We start from the raw sequence: 27206 nt of genomic DNA, 5'->3' as shown, positions 1-27206 counted from the left end.
AGTGTTGCCCTCTCTCTCTCTCTCTCTCTCCACTCTTTAATGGCTGCCATTCACACACACAGTATGTGTTAAAATGAGGAGGAGGGTTAGGGTGCATTTGGAACATTGCCCAGGTCTGCCCACTGTAGTGCACATCTTTGTGTGTGTGTCATTTATCTATGTAGCTGTGGCGTGGACTGTTTTGTGCTTGTTAGTGGGCCTTGAGAGTGTTTTGTATGTACATTCATCTGTGCTCAAGAGTGGCGCATGTGTTTCTGTAAGTGTGTGTGCACTTTAACATGTGTTCGAAACCCTTAATGAGGAATGTGGCATAGGTGTTTAAATTCCTTATAGGGATCCACTGAATATTCGGCAACCAAAATTTTTCTGCCGAAAATAGCAAAAAAATCTCTTTCGGTGTTCAGCCTAATAATATGTAGCGAACAATGACTAACACAATCAAATAGAGGCACGCACTAATGCAAACATGTCGGCAGTGTGAAAGTATTTCAAACTATCAGAGAAAGAAGTAGAAATCATTTTAAGCACGAAGCACCGATAGCGAGAGACTGTTTAGTGCTGCATTACATGTCCTGATAAGAAGAAGAGGTGGCTGTTGCTGGTGGTTAGGTTACAGTATGATGATTGAAATTGCGAAATTACCTCAAATGATTAGTAAATAGATTTCAGAATGTAATATTTTCTAATGCAGGCACGAAATCCATGTATTCTGACAGCGCTGCACAAGCTCGCGGCACTAGGAAATCTGCACTGAAACTGTTACTTGTCAGCTGCTCAGTAACATTTTTGTGAATTTTTTTAAAGGCATGTGACAATGTGATATGTGCGACAAACATCTTTCCAAATTTGTAATGAGAATCATTTATAAATCTGCATGCTGTGAGTGCTGAGAAGCACTGAGATCTTCCTGCGGGTTTCTGCCAAAATAAAAACAGAGAAAAAGCAACAACTCTATCGACATTCATAATGATAGTATTGTCATTTTACTGTCGTTCTGTAAAATAAAAATAAAAAGTAAGACAATTAATAATGATAATAATAATGACCCTACAACAGTTCTATTAATACATTTATTATAACATTCACACATAGTGTTTGTCACAGTGAGGCTCTGTGACTACAGATTATTATAATGAAAAGGACTCTTACTTTGATAAGGGACTGTGAACATACATGCATACATCTGTTTGCGTAAATTGAACACCAGTTAACACAGATATGTTTTTCACTGATCATGTGTTGTGTAATGTTGTTCCTGTCCTCATGTCATTTCTTTCTAAGTTTGACATTGAATGACTCATAAACTTCACTTTGTTGATTTGATTTGTGTTGTATTGAGTTGAGTTGTATCGTATAGAGTTGTGTTCTATTAAAGGGGTCATATGATGCGATTTAAATTTTTCCTTTCTCTTTGGAGTGTTACAAGCTCTTGGTACATGAAGAAGATCTGTAAAGTTCCAAAGACTTAAGTCTCAAATCCAACGAGATATTCTTTATCAATGTTAAGACTCTGCCAAGCCCCCCTATAATGCCTTGTTTAAACACACCCCCCACATATCTACGTCACAATGTGGAAATATTTGCGTAATGCCACCCAAATGTTCATGCAAAGAAAGAAGGCGTGGTTTCAATAACCACAGTTAGTGTTGAAGCACTGTCAGGGAGATGCTGAATTAAATGTTCAGATGCAGAGTTTTGTGCATCGCATGTGTGTGTGTGTGCATTTGCACGCACGCGCGTGTGTGTGTGTGTGTGTGTGTGAGAGAGAGAGAGAGAGAGAGAGAAAGAAAGAATCAGCTGTCTTAACCGTCCGTGGCTTGTGTACTGCAAACACATACGAGCTTCATCACTGTGTCTGTCATGCCACTCTGTTCCTCTTTCTGGCCTGAACTGATGGTAAATCTAAGCGATTCTGAGCGAGAGTTCTAGAGAGCCAGGAAGAGAAAATAGCTCTTCTTTTTTTTCTCCCAAGTGTTTTAGAGGAAAGGGCAGAGTTTCATTTACCCAGACACTTAGATGCTCTTTTTTATTTTATTTTTTGCTGTTTTCTTATTTTATCATTTTCTCTAGAGGGATTGTAGTGGCACTATCATTATATGTGAGATTTCACTGTGTTTACTGTAGGAGGTCAGTGGTTAGCAGAGGCGATTTTAGCTGAGGATCACACTCTTGCGCTCAGTGAGACAAGTGCAGGCTGTAAGTACCTCTGACTATGCTGGCAGATCAAATAATGAAATCTTTGGAAAGAAGATGCATTTGCTTTCTTGGAAACAATGAGGTTAAACATCATCTGACGGCTAATGAAATGAGATTTCTGCAAACAGGACATGATTCATCCCAGTCTGCTGGTGTACTCACTAGGTTTCTTAAGTAGCTTAACTAGAGTTCACTGGTCAACTAACTTCTTAGGTTTTTTTATTGGTATTTGTGACAATTCCGTGAAGAGCCTTTAACATCCAGGGAACATTTATTAGTAAGAACGTAAACCATTTTGAATCTGCATCGAAATACACAAGAGTTCTTTCCATTTGCTTTCCAATTTCCTAGCTTCAACGTTTTTATTTTTATTTTTTCCAAAAATGGCTGAACTGTAATTTTCTTTGGCCATGCTTAGCCCACAATGCAGGAGACCACTGTTTTTTTGGCCAGGGAAGAAATGGATTGTGGGTACGAACACGGGCGTCTTTTTAGCAGCGTGTTCTTAAAGTCTATCCAGCAACCATACACCTCAGCATTACACGCATACGCTCATGTTTAGCAATATCTAGGGGATAGAGGGTCATTTCAGCTGAGAGATTTTTTAGCTCAATATGCATCCCTCATATGCAATATATTAATATGAACTCATGAAATCGTATTCAGTAGAGGAAAGCATCACAGTCATATCTGCCTATTCTGAGCACCAAAACTTCTGTGAGACATTTAAAAGCTGCCTAACTGAGATTAATTCAGAATATCAGATGCATATTATTACATTTCAGCCTATGGTGAAAAAAATTCTTCTTAACCCTCTATACACACCAATTGTAATAGAATCGCCACTGGCTAGTAAATTTTTTTGTTTACTCACCAGAATGATATTCTATTTATATATATATATATATATATATATATATATATATATAGAGAGAGAGAGAGAGAGAGAGAGCGCTTTTGTCTGTAAAATGGCAGTCAAGACAGGACGATAATAGATGAGCGCCAGCCAATGAGATTTCAGTTTGCTCATTAGTTCCGCCTACTACCAGAGAAACCAGCAGTATCTTATGGTTGTTCTTAAAAGCTGAAGAATTCCAAATGAACTCCGTCATTTTGACAGAAAAACACCACAAAGATTATTGTTTACATGTAGCACGTCAGTGTACTTGGTAAGGTCGTTCTTTCTCTCTTCTTTGTGTGTGTGTGAGAAACAGTGCTCTCAGCAAAGTGACAGCAAGTCATGCACCTTCACACTAGGGTTTACGGTATGTCAAATACATGTGCGCTGCATGTTCATTGAGATGAATTGAAATAATATGGATTGCTTGACAGAGAATGAAACTCTGAAGCACACAGTCATAGTGTTCGGTGAGTGAAAACATATCTGTGGTAAACTTGTAATTGGCTCTAACACACACTGGTGGGTAAAATCTAAGAATTTATAAGCCAATGGCTAATGTTAATCAACATTTAGTCACCCAGAGTGAAGATTTAGTGAAGATTTAGTCACATATGCAAGTGATTTACTGTAGAGGGTTGCCTATACATAATATGCCTGCAAACTCTTATAAAACCTTTTTAAATGTCCCGATTTAATGCTCTTTTCCATTCCAGTCAAGTTCTTGGTCTATAAATGTAGCTTTGCCTTTAATATAATGTTGTAAAGTGCATAGATTTTGATGTCTGCCCATATTCAGAGTTTATTTTCATTCCCATGTATGACTTCAAGAGCAAAGGAGAGAGAGATGGTTAGCAGCCTAACACAGTTTTGAGCTGGAGCAGGAGGCGTGTTGCGGCCGGGCTATTTCTGCTGCCTGCATGTGCGCCATTGATGGCTTCTGGTTTCGGAAATCCTTTTTCTGCACTAATCAGACGCAGTGCGGTCGGCAGGCATCTCTCGTGTGGCCGGGGCTGGCAGCGTCCACTGCGCTCTCTGCCCCATCTAATGTACAATTATACTGACAGAGGAACACAAGTCTGCTTATTATCTGCAATCAAGACGCTCTTTACAGAAACATGTGCTCATTTGCATTGTTGTTCGATCTCTGTCTGCCTGTTTATTCTCTCTTCACTGGGTTCGGCACTTGAATTCACTTCCAATTGGATTTCCGTTGTGCTCAGATCTTATTTTCCTGTAATGTAAAGCCCTTGAGAGAAATCTTATAAAACCCACCATAGAAAAACACACCTACTAACAGAATCATATATGGAGTAAACACAGTGATGGCTGCATTGACATTTCACTCATCATTTCTGAGCTTGGAGCTGTTTATGATGAGTGTTGTGTGTTTGGTTGAAGGTAGTGTGTGAGGATTGTGTTGTCTGTTTTCAAGCAGTGTGTGTGTGTGTTTAAAGCGTGGTTGTTTGTTCAGCAGTCCTGACACGATCACAGTGCCCTTTTCTGCAGTTCTGTGCAGCTGGATCTGTGGTATTTAACGTTTGTTTGTGTTTGTCTGTCTGAATGTGTGTGTGTGTGTGTGTGATACATTCTAAAAATGTGTCTTTAAAAAGAAATGTTTTTATAATTATTATAATTGCAAGTTTTAGTTTAGCCAAGTCAAACCATTGCAGTGAAATTTGATTTTATTTGGTTAAAGTAATGAGTTTTAATGTGGTTATTAAATTTTGTTCATGTGTTTGCAGGTTTGGTCACCACCACGTCTCGGAAGCTGGATAGAGAACAACAGGATGAACATATTCTAGAGGTAAAAACAGCCAGATGCATCCACTGATCACATGTTCACTCCTTAGAGCAGACAATTCTTCAAACTCATATTTAGAGAAGTCCTAAAAGGTCAATTTTTTTCTTCTGTTCTTTTTTTTTTTTTACTCCTAAGGAGTGTTCTGGTTTAAAGTTGAGCTTTTTTCAATCTAATATAATATTGATGCTCAAGAACCATTTCATAATTTTATCAATGTTGACATCAGTTGTGCTACTTTGTGGAATATTTGTGGAAATCATGGTACATTTTTTCAGAAATTTTTGATGAAAGTTTAAAAGAACAACATTTGAAATACATTTTTTTTTATAACATTCCAAATGCATTTACTGTCACTTTTATTCAGTTTAATGCATCTGACCCCAAATTTTCAAACTGTAGTGTATAATAAAATACTGTAAAATATAATGTAATTTGAACGATTTTTGTTATTGTTGTTTTCTGGTTTCAACTTTAACCTAGAATATTATTTTAAATGGAATTACTTGGAAGAAAAGGGACAAAAATCCTAAAAATGGGGAAAACAGATGAGTAAAAAACTTTTAGCTTTGACTGCTTAGACCCAAGGCATAAGCCATGAAACTAAACTGCGCACGTGAGCGGACTGCATTCTTCCCCCTCCATTCTCTCCAGAATGCTTCTGAGGGGATTTAGATATCCGGTGTGTGTGGAGGGTAGGTGTGTGTGTATATATGCATGTAGGAGTTTGCCTTTGTTCTCTCTCAGTGTACCGTCTCAGGATTAGGCAGGCTAGAACAGGAAGCATCCCCATGCCTAGCCAAAGTTTATACTTGTGGATTTTAATTGAGCTGCAAGATTCTCTCAATCTCTCCTTCTCTTTCTCAATAACTCTTTACCACCCGCTCCCTTTCTTCCCCAATGCTCCTTTAATTATCGTTATAGATTGTGCAATTCAAAGCCTGTGGCATGTCGTTTCATTTGCTGAATTTGCACCAGCCCTTACCAGTGCTTTCATACCCATGTCTGTGACTAATTGCATTGTAGATAGCAAGAGGGGTGCAGACAGGAAATAAAACCAGGGAGGATAGTATACCCTGCAGCATAGGCTCATCCAGTGTCTGTCCTCTCTTCTTCTCTCCATGCCTCAGTGATGTGAAGAGCTCTCCTTGACTTCAAAGCAAAGCCTGCTGACCGATAGACAGTATGCTTGTAATTAGCTAATGCCAGCATTTCAGCTAAATATCAGTAGTGCCAAGAGCCCCTCAAGGTTAAATCTGTTCCTCTGGGTTTTAATTAACAAAGCTTTTTTTGTTTGTTTTGTTTTTTTAACTGTTGAGATTGGAGTTTGGTGGCGCGTGTAGTTTCATTTGACTTGAATGCCATATGTTAGCTGTATTAAGAGTAAGGAGCTGCAAGGAATGCTTTTCACCTGACATTGTCTTTTACCCTTTTAATTGCACTTTTAAATAGAAAAGCGAAAATTTGAAAAGTTTGTTAAAGTTGGTAGGCAGCCCTGAATTGAAACCACATTTAAACCTTCCAAAGTTTCCATTTAATTTACCCGTACAGAAACAGTCTGTTATGCTTCTTGATAGCATGATGCTGAATGCATACTTTCGCCTTGAGTACTTCCAAGAAGTTTGATGTCGGGGACACTACAGTACACCTGTTTAGTCTGCCCAGGACCTGCTTGTTTATAATGTTGATCCAAAAAAAAAGAAATATATATATATATATATATATATATATATGTATCATTCAACATTAGCATATTAACCTTATTTTTTCAATGCGGAAGTAAGCTATTTCCTGAGAATGTGCAGGACTTCTAATTCATTCATTATTAAAGTACCCGTGCAGTAGACAGTAAAACTATTTGTGATAAATAGAAATATGGTAGCAGTTTGCATATCATAAGCAACTAACACCGAAAGCCTCGTCTGCTTTTAGTTTCAAATTAAGATAGAGAGGATTTGTTTGCAGACGATATGTTGTGCTAGTGTGTTAACTGGTTAGCCTATGAAACATAAGATTACTAACAGAAAGAAAATGTATAAACAAAATGTTTTGTTTCAAATTCTATAGTTTTGCTTATATACTATGCAACAAAAACTATTAATGATTCTGTTAACGGTTCAGATGGCATGCACCATGAAGCAATTTTGTTATCAACCACTGAATATGCTACTTATTAAAGATTCTTTTTGCCAATAGAATCGCTTTGAGGACCTAGGCAAACTCAATAGGCACACTAAATTGTTCATTATAGCGGTCCTAAATTTAACATTAACACGAAAAGAATTTGAAAATAAATGTAAAAGAAAAAACTCGACAGACTCTAGTCGGTTAGATATCTAGTCCATAGAAACAGAAGGATCGTAATGAGAATTTTGGATACATTTCTCATAACTTGTTCAAAGCAACTGTCTTCTTCTCTGTTTAAATACCTTCTGGGACTGTTATGATCTCATGCTTAATTTGATTACCGCACAGCTATAGACCGGCTGAGCGAAAGACTAATAAACAAATGACCATCAGTCCAGTCACTGTTTTTTTTCCTGCACGGCACCGGTGGCCCACTGCAGTAGTCATGACAACCCCAGCAATTTTGGTTTTTGGCCAGCGTTTAGTCAGGGGTCCAGCAACAGGAAGTTCTTTATTGACATCTTCCCTCCAGGGGTCTTGTCTCACCCAGCCTCCTGCCCAGGAGTCTGGCTGTCTCTCTACCAGGGGCAGTACAATCCTGCTGAGCATAGCACCGCAGGAGACAGGGGAATGAGCTGGTGCTCAGGGGCTCGCAGAGGTTAGTTGGAGGCAGCACATGCTTGGGGGGAGGGAGAGGCAGTTATACGGGGCCAGGGTGAGGGCATTTGAGTGTGTATGTGTGTGTGTGAGAGAGATATATGGGAGAGCACCCTGCAAACTTTCACACACACTTAAGAGCTGGGAGGGAAGGAAGGTGTAGGGTGCAAATGCTCCTAGAGGGGGAAGGGAGTGAAATTTGAGAAAATAAAGAACAGAGAGAGAGAGCTAATCTGGAACATGTTGAGGCATGCACAGAACGTCGGAGAGTCCGTTCTGTTGCTCTTTGAACTTCCAAAACCAAACAGAAAAATAATGTCCATGATTCACTTATGTTAAATTGCAAAGAAATTACATTTATTTCTGGGAATACACCCGGAGCGTCTGAGGATGTAGGGCGATGCTTTGCCTTTTTGCAGGTTATATTGCTATGTGGAGCCAGACTTTATGCTTGTAATGAGTCACTGAATCATTCAGTCGACCCTTGTGTTTTTAACAACAAACTACACGCCAAGTCACCTTTATTTATATAGCACTTTATAGAATATAGATTGTCAAAGAAGCTTAACAGTGTTAAACAGGAACATCATTTTTAACTAATACAAACTAAATTCAATTCTCTAACCTCTAGAAAGAGGACAATAGCAAACAGTCAATTTTTCAGTTTAAGTCAGTTCATCATTGATTCAGTGATGTCATCTTCATCCAGCTCAGTTCAGTTCTCATCCAATAACATGTCCAAAATACCTCTGTTTTTTTTTGTTCATTTGTTCAATGAGAATTAATTTGGTTACCAAGTTCATTCAGTTCTATTTATTGAATGATATGGTGAAATGTTCAGAGTCAATAAAAAATCAACATTCCTATAAAAGATTTGTTCAAAAGCACAAATGTATTTACAAATGAGACTCGACTATTGCTCATACCCGCATGATTTATAATTCGTCCTGCTGCTAACATGATTGTTAGCATCATGGTAGCTCAAGCAGTAGTGTATGAAGCTAGCAAACCCAAATTCATGGGTTCACTTCTCAGGAGATGCGTAAACTGATAAAAAATGTACCATTAGTGCAATGTCAAGGCATAAATATATAATGTCTGCAAATCTTTCATCTTGTTGAAGAGAGGTATGCTCTAACTTTAAGCAATCAAATTAGATTTTTACCCTGTGGACAGTTTTACTCAGGGTAGTTATGTAATTGATGTTCAAAGCAGACATGGTCTATTTTTTACCGAACTGGAAATTCAATTTCAACTTTCTTAAATTATTTCCATTGGCCGGTAGAGGTTTAAAAAAAAAACGTGCACTGCAGGCATGCAAACATGCTTAACTCAGGAGAGTGGTCTGTTGGAGCTGTTCAGTTAAATCTATTTGGCCAAAACAGTTGGATGGCACTGGACAGATTTGAAAACGAATACACATTATAGGTCTACTCGCTGTTGACACCAAAAGCTGGACTGCTTTTACAGAGTGTTGAACAGATGCTGTGCTGGCCTGTTATTCATCTGCTCTTGTCTGCTGAGTTCATTATTAGGAAATCGTGTGTGTGTGTCTGCATCTCTGTGTGTGTTTGCATTCATCAGCTTCTGCACCAGCGTACAATTAAGCTGCCTCTAATGGGCATTTTCAGAGATTTAACTGAAGATATCCAGAGGAATTAATGAGCTGGTTAACGAATACCAGCTGAGATTGGATACAGCTTTCTGAGCATGAGTATATGCTTAACAAACCACCAGCCTCTGCTTAATGCTGCCGTCTCTTCTCGTTTGGAACAGCTCCTGTACCTATTACTGTTCATATTGTTGATAAAAGTGCTTTGCTGTTAGAACTGGTGCATATGTGTGAACTTCTCTTTTTTGTCACTGTAGTGCGCTTGCAATACAATTGAACTAAGCTGATCTACCGTTCTTTTTGAATAATGTGTGAAGTATTCATTTCTAAGTCTGCAAGCAACACAATCTGATTGGATAGCTTTTTTAAATATAAAAAGCATATCCATTGTGATGCCAAGTAATGTCTAACTATTACATTCAATATAATATTTTTGTTGTTGTAAAGTCATTAAAAAATTAACTAGGAAAAATGTAAATCTGTAATCATACAGAGAAAAGCATAACAGTCTGTTCTCACCTCCGGAAACCCTTCCCACCTTGCCGCACGGATCTGAAAAGATTGCTTGACAGCTGAGTGCACAGGGAATTACTTCAGTCTTGTCAGCCAATTGACTTAGATAAGAACACTTGCCCTCATGTTCTGAACAGGAGATTTTTCTTTACCTCTGGATGGCGATTGATTGAAGCTCTCCCTATAATGAAGGTTTTCAATCACTTGTGTCAGATATTCTTGAGTGTGTTCTATTATTGTCCTGTGCACCTCTCTTAGTACCGCTCGTTTTGTCACTCTAATTGAAAATGTTCATTATGACACCAGCTCTCTTGGGTTTTGGGATTATTCGACATGAAAGGAAAGAAGAAAACTAGAACTGAGTGAATGAATCTTTCCGCCCCCTCAATTGCATGCTTTTCTATCAGCCCCCCGAAGATTTCTATCCAAACAAATCAAACTTTAAAGAAGGGATGCGCAAAAGTACATATTTTCAAAACCATCTACTCAGTGGGTTGTTTGAACATCTAGTCAACTAATTGGTCTGAAGAATTCACTATAATCGATTTATCTGTCTATCCATCTATCCATCCATCTGGTGTAGGATATACTTTGTATCTGTGACAATTTCTGAGTGAAAATGTTCAAGTATAAAACTGTGAAATAATAGTTTGTTATAAAAAAAACTGTAATCTTTTATTAACAAATTTATAACAAAATATTTAGCATTCTGCATTCTTATTTACAGATCACAGTATCTGATCAGGGTGTTCCTGTGAAGTCCGCCACTGTTCGTGTCATCGTCAAAGTCCTGGATGAGAATGACAACAAACCACAATTTATGGAGAAAGTCTACAAAATCAAACTCCCAGAGCGTGAAAAGCAGGAGAAAGAGCGTGCCCTCAGGAGAGATCCCGTGTACCGCGTCATCGCCTCAGATCGAGACGAAGGGCCAAACGCTGAGATTTCCTACAGCATCGAGGATGGAGATGAACAGGGAAAGTTTTTCATTGAGCCCAAAACTGGCATGGTTTCCTTTAAAAAGTTTTCTTCAGCCGGAGATTATGATATCTTAACGGTGAGGACCTAGCCATTTCTGTAACACATATTCTGTCATTGTCATTTTGTAATTGCACTCTTGGAAAAATTAGAAATGTGCAAATATCAAGATATGAAAAACAGGATCCTTTTCATTGGGAATGTATTTGCTTGCTTTCTTGAGTTACAGCATTTAAGGAGGCCGTTTTTATGATTTGGAATGTAGAAACCTGAGCTCTCAGATTTGACACACACTACATTTTTCCTGAATGTCCCTTTGAGTTTTATGAGTGTAAAGTGAACTTCCTACCGGCCCATGTGGCCCGTGACATTTTTTGCCAGACCTCCCATTGTTTCATCACCTAACATCTGTCGCTTTCTAAAGTCACAGTGACAGGTGTTCTGGTACCGTTCTGTCTTTCTCACATTTATTAGTTTTCAGACAGTTGTATCTCTCCCTGATTGAGCTTCGAGTATTGCCATTTTGGTACCACTAACAGCACCACTAAGAGAATTGCAAAAATGATTATAGTTCCCAAACATATGGATCCTAAATCCATTGTTCTTACTATTTTATGGCCTCTGATTTGTTCCATACATTTTTAAACATTATAATTCTGGTATGTTAATAAATAACACTGTAATATATATTGCAGTTGTATTATTTAATTGTACACACATCTTCTTAGTCTTCTGTTCAACATTTATCCACCAGATTAAAGCAGTAGATAATGGCCGACCCCAGAAATCGTCCACCTGCCGTCTACATATCGAATGGATCCCCAAGCCGGAGCCGAGCGAGGTCCCTCTGGCATTTGACGAGGCATTTTACACCTTTTCAGTCATGGAGAGTGACCCCGTGTCACACATGGTCGGGGTTATCACTATAGAGTCTGTGGATACACCAGTCTGGTTTGAAATAACAGGTATGGTGGATGTAGGTTTTAAGAGTTTATTGTGTGTTGGTTTGACCTGTTTGGCCTTGACAATAATGAAGCTTTCTAAAAAGTGTCTTTGTAACAAACTAAGATGATGAAATTTTCTCTTTAGAGGAAGTTTGTTTGCATGAAATAACCTCTATCTTTGTCTTTATCTTCTCAATAGAACTCTCATAATATGACTTAATAGTTTGCGTCTTCTTCCTGTCCCTTTATCTTTTAACCACTGACAGCTTTTACTTTCTCTCTTCCTGGTTTTGGAATGGTTTGGTTTCTTCTGCTTCTCTCCTCCTGCTTTCCTCCTCTTGTTTGTCTCCTTGATCCTCTTCTTGGCTTTGGAAGAGGACATGGTGGCTAAAGAGCTGTTTTACATCGTTCAGATGGCTTGCGACCTGAAATGCACCGCAGAAGGTATCTGCCGCAGATCTGTCATGTGCTTTTGTACTCGTGCTGTTGTGACTGTTTCACATTGTTTGCACCAGGTCCCAAGTGTTGAACCTCTTTCCCTAAGTGCTTATGAGCTGGCAATGAAAGAGTTACATTGAGATCGTTAATTCAAAATTAGTCTCCATCCAACCAATGAGATCCATAAAGAGTAGCTTGTTTTCCTTGCCAGCCTATGCACTCAGTGTTGTTTACTTTGAAGACCCAGTGCTCTTATTTTCTTTCATGTATGGTGTTTTTATGATTGTTATATTTATGTCTGGTCATATAATCATAAATATATATATATATATATATATATATTTTTTTTTTTTTTTTTTTTTTTGCTGGTCAATGGTTGCTGGCGAGATCAAAAGAGCAGGATGACTGAAACATTTGTGTAACAAAAATTAATGAAAGTCAATGAAATGCACATAAAATTGCTGAAATCATAGCTATTAGCTTTCAAGATATCCTAAAATTCTAAAATAAAGAAAAAAAGAAGTCCTAAAATAAAGAAAAAAGAATGTAATTCTTGAAATTAAACCCTCAGTAGTTTGGCATACTTTTTCAGACAAATATTTATTTATTTTTTAAAGCTTTTTCGTTTTTTCTTTTTATTGTGGAACCTCTTATTTTGTCATTAATTCATATTTTTATTCATAAGAACACAAAATCTTGTGGATTTTCCTCCACTAAGGCAGCGAAATGGCAGAATGTATGTCAGACAGCCATTATTGTGGCATTGTCAAAAAGTGTGAAGCAGAGGAAATTTTGCCACCTGTGCAGTTCTTTTTCTATCTCTCCTGTCTTCAACTGCCCAACTTGTGATGATGGCCATCTAATTTCCTGTCCATTTTGGTTGTGGTGAAAACCTCCTCTCAACAGGTGGTAATTCTGACAGTCGATTTGAGGTGGGGAAGGCGAGTGGGACGGTGATTGTGGCCCAAGCGCTGGATGCAGAGCAGAAATCCCATTACAACCTGACGGTGGACGCAACAGATGGCAACAGATCTGTCAGCACGCAGGTAATTGAATCGCTAATGAAGTGTTATGGAAGCAGAGCATTCTGCGCTCACCATAGAGGCCTGGGCTTCTTTTTTGAGATCACTACAAAGGGCAAAAAATGTCTCAACCCAAGGAAAAGCAACCCAAGCATTTCCAGCTTTCCAAATTGAGTTTCCTTCTTTGGCTGCACTGGCACTGAAGGTCCCAAAGGTCTTCCCTGAATAAGCTCATAACAGCCTTTAGGATTAAAAAAGGAGCAGAACATCTTGCTATTGATGCGGATGTAGATAAGTCCAGGGAGAGCACAGAATACAGTTATTAAACCTAATCCAAATACATGTTTTGCAATGATTTTTTTTGAGGTATTTAGAGATACATTCTTTTCAAGATCAGTGTGGGCCAGGTCATAAGCTGTTCTAAAAAAAAATTGTTCAAAGTACCTGATTTAAGTTTTTCTGGTTAGATTTAGGTCAGTTATTGTGGACATTTTTAATGTGTGAAGGTTCCCTAAATGTTCTTCAAATGCCTCACGTCACAACATGCTGGCAGACATTCGTTGGCCTGGCGGACAGAGAGTTTTTGGCCAGGGTTCCTGGAATCTTCCATTGTCTCATTCCTGGAGTGTTTGAGGAGGATGAAGCTGTCTGGCTTCCTGCTTTTTCATTTTTCTCTTTCTCTGACAATCTCGCTGTCAGTTTACTTGAACCTTCGCTTTTGATACAAATAAGATGATGACACTTGCTCTTTTTTTTCTACTTTCTAAAGTTGCCGGAAATGTAATGGAAAATATAAATATTTTTTATCAAAATCAAACGAACACCATTATTAATAAATCAGATGATCATTATATATGATTAAACTAATATTTAAACCATTTAAAACATCACAGCATATATATCACTAGACTTTTGCCCTAAACACTCTAATTTAATAGTACTTTAATAGTATGACCTCATCTTTGTCATTATAAGTTTGTTAATAGTAAAGTTACTTCTGGCACATGTCATTTTTTATTTTTCTACTAGAAAAATTAGCAGGTAGGTTTGTAGTAGTCTGTAAAACACATTGCCACTGGTCTTTCCTACATCAATTATATCGCCTCCAAACAGCTTGCACCGTTTATGTGCTGATTTCCTGTTGGATCATGAGTAAATCTTTGCATATGGTCCTAAAGAGGTCACTGAGGCTGTCTGATTGAGGGCTGTGTTTGTGCACTCACTCTTTTGAACAGAGCCCGCATTGTGACCTGCTCCCCAGCCTCCTTCCCAGGATATGTTTAGGCAACACTGTCAGAACTCTCTTGTAATCAAGCAGACCACTATGGCCAATGATTCCACCACATATGTACATTCCTGCACGCAAAATTAACTGCCACGAATATCCTGAACCGAAGCCCCCACAATCTGACTAACTCTCCTTCTTATTGATGAAATTTCCAAACATAAAGACAGTGACATGACACTGTGAGCCTTTGCACTGCAGCCCTTCAAAGCGTCTCTCAACCGGCCCTGCTTAATCTGAAGCCATTGTTGGGCCTTAAAACCTTTCAAGTCGAATCAGTTACATTTGTCACATTCAAGGGTCACAGAGTGCAGATTTCAGTGCCCTGCGCCTGGTTTTGTCTGGACCTGCTTGTGAACAGATTTTTGGGGTTTATGACTCTTTTGCTGTTGGGTTTATCCTGTTGATGTTGTAATAATCATAACAGCTTGAGGTTCAGTTGAATTTGTTGACCTATGACGATTGAGGCTTTGATGGGAAACATGAAACTGGCTCTAGATCAGTGATCGCGTCCCCTGTAATAAAAACTGATATTAAAATCTTTTGTAAGACTGAAAATCAACAACAGACAAGAGCTTCTGGGTGATTCTCACAACTAATGTGGTTCATGTTTTGCCCTATAGTTTTTGGGGTTCTTTTCGCCCCAAAAGAACATTCTATTGGGTATTTGGTGTAATGAAATGTGTTTATGCAGTTTAAGGTTGAAAAAAACTCACTATTTTCCACATACTGTACATTATTGTTTCTCCTCTATGCCCCGTCTTTCTGAAACGCGTCGATTTTTACAAAGCTCATCGTTCTGAAAAGTGAGGTTTGCTCTGATTGGTCAGCTATCAAGTGCTTTGTGTTTGGCCAAATACCTCAAGCATGTGACAGAAATTTTACGCCACTGACCATACTGTAATGCCATGTCCCTGTGCAACGAGACAAAAACAATAAAACCCATTACAAACTAGGCATTTGTAGCATCCAGTCGGGACATAATTATGGATTATAATAACTTATGACATGTTGTCTTTTATGTGTTGCGTTGCATTGCGCCGTGTAAACATAAAACCATGTCTGCATTTGTGATCAGAGAAATTGCAAACAACATGCGCTACTCTACACTGCTCAAAACTTGCGTTTGAATCATCAGTGGCAAATCCTTTAAATATGAAAACATACTTACAGGCTGTTAGTCAGCATTATAGGCTACTCTCCCATTAATCAGTCCTTGTCTTCTGAAAAATGCATTGCACACATCTGAATATTTGAGTTGAACTTTTCTGGAACAGTTTTGTAGATACAACTTAACCACTGATTTCTCTTTTGGAAGACCAAATGAAGTAGTTTCGCTTTCACAATGAAACACACAGCATCTCCACAACATGGCGGCAGCAGCAACAATGCTACAGCAAGAATAAAAGTTACTGCTTCTTTCTTTGTGTGAACATTTGGGCAGTGTTATGCAAATCTTCCCACACAGTGACATAGACATGTGGGGGCGTGTTTAAATGAAGCATTTTAGGAGTGCGGGAACGAGTCTTTAACTTTTATAAAGAATATCTCTTTGGGTTTGAGACTTTAGTCTTTGCAAAATTAGGAATCTTGTCTATTCACAAACAGCTTGTAACACACTAAAGAGAAAGGGATCATTGAAATTGTATTATATGACCCCTTTAAAATTATGTCAGAGAGCAAAAATCTGATCCTAAAATAGTAAATAGAAGTAGAATAAAAATATAATTTCTTACTTTATTTTTCCTTTTTTGTGTTGAAATATGACATGGATATATAACTAGCCTTCTAACTGAAACTCCTATTAAATTTTGGAACCTATAGCTTGTGTCTCAGTACAGGTCTGACTGTACTAGAATAGGGAAGAGACAGTTTGTTTTTCCTTTGCAGACATCCTCCGTACATTAGACCACCCTGACAGGAGTTTTCAGTTTGCTGGCTAATTAGTAATGACATAAGACAGTTTATACTCAACACTTCCAAATATCTCTGTAAACTCTCAGGCAGGTGCTGGAAAAAAAAAACAAGGACAAACGAACAAATCAGGCAAATATTTGCTCCTAAAATTAAAGAGACAATATTAAATGCACGCCTGCAGGTTTTCATCTCGCTTTACAAATCAAGAGAAAGATGGATGGGTAATACAACCCATTTGATGCTTGTTTCATCTTTGATTTCTTCATTGACCAACCAATGAGTTTGGAACCTTGTTGTATTTGGATGCTAACAAGTGCTTCTCATAGCCAAAGTCAATTTCAGTGTGTCACCCAGCCAGTACATCTGCAACTATATCAAGTTGTGTTTGAAAGAAAACACAATCTTAAACAGATTACAGCTGACAAGGAGAGGATTTTATTTATTTGTTTGATTTATTTGTATGAATTTGTTTGCCCTTGCAACTCACCAAACACACATTTTTAATCACAAATCTGCATTCAGGCTCTGCTTTTGCCTTTGTATGTCTAGTGACCCTCTCCTGAAGTGATTAGCTATCTCCTCCTTGTGGAGCAGCATATCTTTGTTTAAATCAAAGTCATGTGTATTCCACATGGGCTTGCTAGACCTTCTCCATGCTCTATTTTCAATGTTTTTTTCATTTATCTCCACTCTTTTTTTATCTCTCTTTCACCCCAATCTCTACAAAAGCACCACATTTGAGACAGGCAATGAGGGATTATGATTATTTTGGAAGCGAAGAAAAGAATGCAGTGGGTGATGAAAGTGTATGCTGGGTGTAATCCTATTTTAGGCCTTCTGAGAGAATGTGTGGCAACTCTTGTGTGTTTGCGAATGTGCCAAAGTTATTTTCTCTAAGACAAGTCACATACAAAGAAATATGGGGATCTGGGTGGACAGTGCCCATGTGACATGTTACTGTGACACTTTATTTAATGCATCTTTACTGAATAAAAGTCTCAGTACTGACCTCAAACCTTTGAACAGTAGTGTAATATAACTATGCATGCCACAAAACTTGGTACAAGAATTATGTTAATTCCAATAAATAGCATTCATAATTGCATAAGAGAGTTTTCTAGGTATGTGCATGCTTGTGATTAAGTACCACCTTCATTGAGAAAAACAAGGCATTGGGGTGACCACTAGGGTCAAGCATTAGAGATCGACTGATCTCCATCCACAAACAGACGTACATCGTCTGCAGATGTAAGGTATTTCATTGCACTTTAACAAGTAATCTGAATGGCCTATATATTTTAAACGAGCCCTCACTAACTGAGTTTAATGGCACAGTTATGTTAGAATGCATCTCATTCTTGTTTCTGTGGCGGTGCGTCGGTCTCGTCATGAGGCGCAATATATTTTCGATTATTGGTGATTCCACAGGCTCTCTCTCGTGCACCTGCATGGTTTAAAACACAAAATAGTTATTCTATGACGAGACTTAAGAGTCTCTCTCGTCTCTTGCTACACCCATGCACGATAATATCGTGTGTCGTCGATCTCACTGGCTGACGATATGACGATTTGCAAAATGACCATATCGCCCAACACTAATATATATGTTGTTGCATCTGAGATGCTTTAAACCAGTCTATCACATGTACATGTGTGGGAGGAAATGCGTTTGCATGCATAGTCTAAGAGGTTGGAGTTTGTAACAGGAATTTCTCTTCAATAATAGGCTGCTAGCTTCTGGAATAGCCCCCCTTAGGGATCATCTGATGTATGTGTATGTTTATCTCATTCACACCCACAGATTCATTTTCATATAGTGTTCGAGTCCTTTCTGCTTTTCTCGCTCTTATTGTGCCTCACTTCTGTTCCACATCTTTCTCCTTTTCTGTCTTTCACACGCGCATCCTTCTTCATCTGTCATTCACACTCTCTGGTCTTTTTTTCTATAATCACTCCCTCACTCACCACTTTCTTTCGAATCCCTCCATCTGTCCTTCTTTCTCTGTGTGTTATACATTAGTGGAGCTCCTTTGAGTTTTTCCCCATACATTTACATCCCAGTCGTGAAGCTTCTAAACATCGTGAAAAGCAGGCAGGATATAAACAAATACAAGCTACAAGCTTCATCTGTTTACACCAGTGCTTTCAGCTGACTGTCTGTGCTGGCATCAATTACACAAAAAAGAGCCAGGCTGCCAGGGCCAGGTGGCATGTTTCCAGGGTAAGGTGTGAGAAAGTAGGCAAGAGAAGAGAAAAAAAGGAAAAAAGATTACTCTTCTCTGACCTTTGACATTCTATAAAACCAAGTATGTTCTTCAGGGACAGGGGATGTGCTGATGCTGTCAGTTACCCACACTCACACCCACATGGGCTAATCTTGAGCTGAGAGCAAGTAGTAGATAACAGCTATGTTTTAAATTGTTATTTTTGGCTATATTCGTCTAACATGGTTGAGAGATATATGTTCCAAAGTGAAAAACAACAAATTTGAGAGTGATTATGCCTTATGAAGTGTTCAAACCCTTTGCAAAAGCTTACAGTGAATCAGCATTTTAACACATCTTTTTTTTTTATTATTTTTTTTTTTCTTATTTTATTATGAATTACATTTTATATGTAAGTTTTAGGTCAGTAAGAATTTAAAACTTTTATTCCGCAAGGATGCATTACATTGATCGAAAGTGACAGTAAAGACTTTTACATTGTTAAAAAAAATCTATTTTAAATCTCCTTTCAGCTATTGTGGTAATAAGAAATGTTTCTTGAGCACCAAATCTGCATATTGGAATGATTATGTGACACTTAAGCCTGGAGTAATGATACTGAAAATTCAGCATTATCATCACAGGAATAAATTACATTCCAAAATATATTAAAACATAGTCACACTGTGATTCAGCACATAGTGATGTATCACTATATCATATAACGATTGTAACTGAAACTGTGGATAAAGTGCAAAAGAACCAATCATCAGTTCCAGTATAGATGACATGCTTCTTCTTCAGTAATAGAACTCTATTAGGATTATGTGCACAGAAATGAAATATTATTAAGGTTCTAATGTATTGATATATATTGATATATGACTTTCTTAGCATAGCCACTCAGCCAAAAGATATAGTAAGGTATATGAGAATCTCAAATGTTTGTACGCAAAAATGATTCTTGAAACCAAGCATCAGGCTTTCTAGTTAATGCACTTTTGTACATTTGCTGCTAGATAAATTCCTTCAGTTATCACTCTGTGATATACCAAAACCCTCCCACATACTCCAACTTTCACTCCCAACCAGTCATTTGAAAACATATGTGACTAGTGGAGCACATATGTGGCCAATCCATTTGTGAGGATTCTGCTTTGAATCAGTGGATCCACTTCTCTATGCTTTTATTTGTTTTATGTAAAACAGCGCCCCCTGATGTCTGGCACGCATGCCTAACTCTAACTAGACAGTGCATTTCACCTTCTTTGTTCTACATCCTAGCTTTATAAAACTGTTTGATTGTATGAGCCCAGTTTATGTATGCTCACACACATTATACACTTCTGTTCAATTGCTCTGGTTGTGTTGAGTGTTGAGCTTCCTGGCTATTCACTAATCCTCACCCAGAAGTCAAATAGACAGATGGTTTACTTTGATAAAAAAAAAAATAATATATATATATATATATATATATATATATATATATTGAAAACAACCCTGGGAAAAAGGATGACAATAAATGTGTGAGCACAATTTATGTGTCTCAGAATGACAGCTTATAAATTAAATTACTGCATTAGCCTATGTACAGGAAGTGTGTGTATTGAGAATTGCTAAAAAGTCAAAACACTCATAAGTATGCAGTGGAATAACTTTGGCATTTCATTCGCTGTAGGACTTTAATCTGTTAATGAAACACATCCTTCTGCATTCCCGATACAATCATTCCTAACCAAAGAAAATGTCAACATGGAATGTTATCACAACCAGCCACAACTCAAATGAATTTGAATTCATGTTGGTTTTATAACATTAATTGGTGAATGCAAGTCATAAGTAACCCGACATTTAAATTATTGCCTGAGTTATTACTGGTATTGATCAGGACAATATCAAAGCAGCTGTGAGAAGAGTTCTGATCCCCTGAGGTATGAGACAGCAAGCATAAATTAAATTCAATGTCATGATGTGCACATTTTTTTAATCGGCTTGTCTGTGTGTAGTCTGAACAACTAGTAATTGACTAATCTGTCTAAAAGAAGTACTTTTTAATTAGCCTGGTGAATCATGTTGATCAGACAGCACAGCATTATATTTAATGTGGGAACTGACAGATATTCAGCAAATAGACTGAATTTGGATGTTAAATCTGATGTCACACATCACCATTATTGGGTCCAAATGAGTCCCTATCCCGAAAACATAAATCCTAAGCTAAACTTTATCTCCATAAAAAAATTAATTCCGTCAAGACTTATAGATAACTATTACACTTCATTCAACGTTGCACACAGCCATTACAGTCCTCCCGAACAAGCAGAGACCTACAGATTCTGCATAACCTTGCTCACAGCAGGTCCTTTGATGTATAGTAGTAATTGTGTAGAAATATTGTTGAAAGTGATTCGTTTGTTGCAAAAGCGGTGCTTTGATGGCTTTGGACGGGGTTTCTTAAAGAGAATGAATTTAGACACATTTGATCTGACAGATACAGAGATGTGAGGTTTTGTTTTTAATTCATCCTTTTGGAAATCAGTTGCACTAAACCGTAACAAAAGATAAACTCACCTGCCAACCTCATTAAACAGCTAGATGGATGTTAGACTGGCCTGTCCTAACTGTCTCACTGATCTTCCGCTCTGTTTCATAAATTAACAGTTATATTCCAGAGTTTTAACATGCCTTGGTCAATTTGTTTATGGGTGTTGTAATGGATCTTTTAAGAGCATTGATACATTTAGGACACAGTCTCTTGCTTGGTTTATCTTACCCCATTTACAATGATCTCTGTTAGACAGATATTTTACTTGTTTAGTGTATGTTATGGTTTTTTATTCATTCATCATGGAATACTAATGATGTTATCACTGATTATAGTAATATACTTAAAATTTAACCTGACACATGCAGTTTCTAAACTGTTTATTTTTGTTTGTATTTACAGGTTCTTATTAAAGTGATCGACACCAACAATCATCGTCCCCAGTTCTCTAAGTCCAAGTATGAAGTGAATGTCCCTGAAGATACCTCACCTGACACAGAGGTGTTACAGGTTTCAGCTACAGACCAGGATGAGAAGAACAAGCTAACCTACACGCTCCTCAGCAGCACTGACCCATTCAGTCTACGCAAGTTCAGACTAGATCCTGGAACCGGCGTGTTGTACACTGCAGAGAAACTAGACCACGAAACCATGCACCAACATACTTTAACTGTCATGGTGAGATAATGCGGTCTGCAACCTAATTTACAACATCATCTGTATAATCAATTTTTCTGTCTGATTTACAAATGTTAGCCAGACAGCCATCATTTACTATAAACTATCCTGGCAGTTTGTTCTCCCTTTAATTTAGTAGACATGGAGGTGAATCTCCTAAGGACTTGCATGTAAAATGTTGGATGTGTTTCACACAAGCTTGTAATCAAAGTGTTGAAATTATGGAGAATTGCTTTATTATATGCCCTTTCCTATCCTCTCATCACTGCAGGTACGAGATCAGGACATTCCTGTGAAGCGGAACCTGGTGCGTGTGATTATAAATGTGCAGGACACCAATGACAATGCACCTTGGTTCTCTGGTGCACCATATGTGGGCCGTGTATTTGAGTCTGCTGCAATCGGCTCTGCAGTGCTTCAGGTCTCTGCTCTTGACAAAGACAAAGGGCAGAATGCTGAGATCATCTATAGCATTGAGTCAGGTAATCCGTCTGATTGATTTCATTGCTCTTGACTTTTATCCAATTTGTCCAGGAAACTACATATTTTATACATATTAGATTAGATTAGATTAGATTCAACTTTATTGTCATTGCACATGTGGGCACAAGGCAACGAAATGCAGTATGATGTATGAAATGCCTAAACATTGAAAAGGCAACTAAGTAGAAACAGGCAAAGTTTCTAAGCCTATCATATCTTTGTTTTAATTGGGATATTGCTAGGAGATCCACAGGAGCTGCCCCTGCTGGCCACTTCAGTCAAAAATGTGGGAGATATTGAATGTGGCAGCCAAGGGTCCTTCAGTCCACTGAAGTGTGAGCGTTTTGATACAGAGCAGAGCATAGCACAGATATGACGCCAAGTGTCCTTTTGAGAATGCACATATTTGTAATGTCTGAGATTACAGAAGCTAATTGAAATGTACTGTGTGTGTGTATTTGTTGGCACGAGACAGCAAACATTGTTCAGATCACATACTGATTGATTGACGTGCAGGCAGCTGATTGGTCAAATATAGATTGACAAACTCAAATATTCATTATAGATAAAGCAAAACAAACATTTATACTAAGAAAAATATTAAATTTTTAACTTTAAATCAGTGCATCCATTTTATTCCTTTATTCTTTTATTTAGTCTTTAAAGCAGTTTGAAACCGAAAGTGTAAATTAATGAGTTCTAAAGAGTTCACGAAAGTAAAATCTAAACCTTTTAGCAAGTGTTTAATGCATCTTTGGCATATTCCTTCCTAGGAAACTTGGGCAATTCATTTGCTATTGATCCTATCCTGGGTACTATCACTGTGGCAAAGGAGCTGGACCGTAGCAACAGGAACCGATTTGAGCTAACTGTGAAAGCTTCTGACAAAGGCACACCACCACTTAGTGCTACTGCTTCTGTTGACTTAACTGTCACTATTTCCGACAATGCCATCCCTAAATTTGCAGGGAAGGAGTTTTCTGCTGAAGTCAGCGAAACCGCTCGGCCTGGAGCATTTGTGAGTCTGGTTACAGCCAACAGCCAATCATCAGTGTTCTATCAGATCAAAGACGGAAATGTGAATGGAGCATTTGACATCAACCCCAACTCTGGAGTCGTTGTGACCCATTCGGTTTTGGATTATGAGAATATTCCATCATACAAACTAACCATTCAGGGAACCAACATGGCTGGTCTGGCTAGTAACACTACTCTGCTGATTCACTTGAAGGATGAGAATGATAATGCACCTGTATTTATTCAAGATGAGTTCACTGGAATGGTCAGCGAGTCTTCTCCAGTCAACAGTGTAGTCCTCACCAAAGACAACACACCACTTGTCATCCGTGCTGTAGACACTGACCATGATGCGAACTCTAGGCTGGTCTATCAGATTGTTGAGCCCTTTGCCCATAATTACTTTGCCATCGACTCTAGCACTGGTGCAATCAGAACCATCAGCGAATTGGATTATGAGCAAAGATCTGTGTTTCGCTTTTCTGTTCAAGTCCACGACATGGGAATCCCCCGTCATTTTTCAGAGAAGGCTGCTAACGTGACTATTGAGATCCTGGATGTCAATGACTGCCCGCCTCAGTTCAGCCAAGATCTATATGAAACCACAGTCTTAGTGCCAACTTACAAAGGAGTGGAAGTGATCACTGTCAATGCCACAGATACAGACTCTGGTCCAAATTCAAGGCTGTTTTACTCTACTGTCGAAGGCAATATTGGAGAGAAGTTTAAAATGGACCCGGTCACAGGGGTTATCACTATTCAAAATGTCACTCAGCTTAGAAGCAGGTATGAGCTCAAAGTAAGGGTTTCTGATGGCAGGTTTTCTAAAACAGCTTTGGTAAAAATAAATGTCAGAGAGAATAAGGAAAGTACTCTGAGGTTCACCCAAGAATCATACAAGGTCTTTGTACCAGAAAATTCCTTAGAGAAGAAGATTTTAGCTGTAATTGCTGCAGTGGGAAACCAAGTCAATGAACCTTTGTTTTATACAATTCTGAACCCTGATAAGAGATTCACAATAAGCCATACTTCGGGAGTAGTCTCCTCTACAGGCACACCCTTTGATCGAGAAGAGCAAGCTGTATTTGATATTGTGGTGGAGGTGACCAGAGAAGACAAGTCATCTGATGTAGCCCATGTCCTTGTGACTGTAATAATAGAGGATGTTAATGACAACCCACCTGTGTTTGTCAATTTACCCTATCAGGCACTGGTGCTAGTTGACACTGAGGTGGGTCACATCATCACAAAAGTGACTGCGGTTGATGCAGATATCGACAGAAATGCTGAGATCAGCTACCATCTTCAGGAGCTAAATGAGTTTGTTCAGATCAGCATGGATGGTGAAATCTCACTAACAAAGAAGCTTGAGAAGGACTCCCTTAACTTCCCTGAATTTGTAGTAACCGCTGTAGCCAGAGATGGAGGTGAACCAGCTCTTTCCTCATCTGTTGAAGTGCCAATAATGGTTGTAAACAAAGCAGTGCCTGTGTTTGAGAAAACCTTCTACAGTCTGGAGATCCCAGAGAACATACCATTACTAATGCCTGTTGTACACATTCAGGCTAATGACTCTGAAGGCCCTAAAATAGTGTACACAATTACAGAAGGGGACCCTCTCAATCAGTTCTCCATCAACTTTAATACTGGCGTCATTCAGGTTGTAAAGCCTTTGGATTTCGAGACCCACCCAGCCTATAAACTCAGCGTAAGGGCAACCGACTCGCTAACCAGTGCCAAAGCTGAAGTCTTTGTCGACATAATCTTGGAAGATGTTAATGACAACCCACCTGTTTTCCATAGCAAATTGTACAATGCAAGTCTTTCAGAAGCGTCAGTAATCGGGACATCTGTATTACAAGTCTCAGCTACAGATGCTGATAAAGGTAACAACCAAGTGCTCTTTTATCAGATTGTTGAAGATAAAGACAAGAGCTCTGATTGCTTTAGCATTGATCGTGACACAGGCACAATCTGGACAACTCAAATGCTTGACCATGAAGGAAAACGCTCACATAAGCTGATGATTAGAGCAGTTGATGGTGGAGTACCTGCCCTTTCCAGTGAGGTCATGGTGTTAATTGATGTAACGGACCTTAACGACAACACTCCAGTGTTCTCACAGAATGTCTATGAGGCTACGGTCAGTGAACTGGCACCCCGTGGCCACTTTGTCACCCAGGTTCAGGCTTCCGATGCTGACAACTCAGATAGTGGTAAACTTGAATTCTCAATTATATCAGGAAATGAAGGACAAAACTTTGCTATAGATCCAAACAATGGGGCTATAGTCATATCAAACCACCGGAAACCCCATATGGAGTCTCTCTACAACATCAATGTGTCTGTATCAGATGGTGTATTCAGAAGTTCAGCCATTGTGAAGGTCAATGTTATTAGTGCTAACTTTCACAATCCTACTTTCAACCAGGTGGATTATGTGGTTGAGCTTCTTGAGAACTCACCAGTTGGAACATTAGTCGCTGAGGCTCAAGCGATAGATGAGGACTCAGGTACATATGGAAGACTCACCTATCATATAGTCAATGACATTGCTAAAGACAAGTTCTCAATCTCTGAAGATGGAGAGATCTTCACTTTGGAGAGTCTTGACCGAGAGAACCCACTGGAGAAAGTGATTCCGATTTCTTTAATCGCTAAAGATGGTGGTGGAAAAGTTGGCTTCTGCACTGTAAATGTGATTTTAACAGATATCAATGATAATGTCCCGCAGTTCAGAGCTGCTGATTACAAAGTTAATGTTGCTTCCGACATGCCAAGAGGAACAACCATACTTAAGATTGCAGCGTCCGACATGGATGAAGGTAGTAATGCAGACATCACCTATTCTATTGAAGGAGACGCAGACAATGTTGAGGAGAATTTTGAAATCCACCAGTTTAGTGGTGTCATTGTAACAAAGGAAAGCCTCATTGGATTGGAGAACCAACTCTACACATTTCTTGTAAGAGCAAAAGATGGCGGAAATCCTACTAAGTCCTCTGTTATTCCAGTCTATGTCAGGATTCTTGCTCCTGAGGTCCCAGTGCCAAAGTTCATAGAGTCCCACTACAGGTTTGCCATAGATGAAGATCTTCCTCTTGGTTCAGAAATAGATGTCATTCAAGCTGAAAGTGATCAGCCAGTCTTTTACAGCCTGGTGGAAGGGAATACTCCTGAGAGCAACCAAGATGAGGTATTTGTAGTTGACCCCACCTCAGGATCTTTGAAGCTGGAGAAGAAGCTTGACCACGAGAGCACCAAATGGTATCTGCTAACCCTACAAGCACAAAGCGAATATGATGGTAACAAAGTTGTCTCCTCTGTGGACATTAGTATCCAGGTCAAGGACGTCAATGATAATCCACCGCTCTTTGAGTCAAACCCTTATGAAGCTTTCATTGTGGAGAATCTTCCAGGTGGCACCTCTGTTATACAGGTGAAGGCAACTGACCTGGACTCTGGCACTAATGGTCATATGATTTACAATCTAGATTCCAACCAAGAGGCAAGGGACATTGCAGAATTGTTTGCCATCAACAGTGAAACAGGATGGATTACCACATTAAAGGAGCTTGACCGTGAGAAGAAAAGCAAGTACACAGTTTCAGTCTTAGCCACCGACCGTGGAGACAAAGTACAGCTGATGGCCAAAGCCAAGGTGGATGTCACAGTGGTAGATGTGAATGACAACCCACCAAGGTTCACAGCAGAGATCTATAAGGGCACAGTAAGCGAAGATGACCCACCTGGTGGAGTCATAGCCATTCTTAGCACTACAGACCTGGACACAGAGGACAATAACAAGCAAATCAATTACTTTATCACAGGTAGGTCTAATACCTCCAGTTTAATTTTAGCAGTTTATTTTCACTCATTTATGATGGAATA

The 27206-nt window shown here is 38.7% G+C and overlaps 1 protein-coding gene across 8 annotated transcripts in view; it reads left to right on the top strand.

The window, feature by feature from the left end:
- LOC132142254 (protocadherin Fat 1-like) overlaps positions 1–27206 on the top strand; it is an 87627-nt gene that overhangs the window by 38225 nt on the left and 22196 nt on the right. For 6 of the 8 annotated variants that reach the window (XR_009434036.1, XR_009434035.1, XM_059551984.1 and 3 more), the window contains exons 4-11: positions 4840–4901; positions 10532–10861; positions 11537–11747; positions 12102–12170; positions 13071–13210; positions 21540–21815; positions 22087–22297; positions 23072–27145. Coding sequence is in view for 6 of the 8 variants with exons in the window: in XM_059551984.1 (XP_059407967.1) it covers positions 4840–4901; positions 10532–10861; positions 11537–11747; positions 12102–12170; positions 13071–13210; positions 21540–21815; positions 22087–22297; positions 23072–27145 (5373 nt within the window). In the remaining 2 variants the exon portion in view is untranslated. The remainder of the gene's footprint in view (positions 1–4839; positions 4902–10531; positions 10862–11536; positions 11748–12101; positions 12171–13070; positions 13211–21539; positions 21816–22086; positions 22298–23071; positions 27146–27206) is intronic. The other 2 variants (XM_059551986.1, XM_059551987.1) reach the window with 1 other exon arrangement.

Source organism: Carassius carassius, chromosome 6 (assembly GCF_963082965.1).
Source record: "Carassius carassius chromosome 6, fCarCar2.1, whole genome shotgun sequence".
Classification (NCBI taxonomy): domain Eukaryota; kingdom Metazoa; phylum Chordata; class Actinopteri; order Cypriniformes; family Cyprinidae; genus Carassius; species Carassius carassius.
This window is presented reverse-complemented; position numbering and strand designations above follow the sequence as displayed.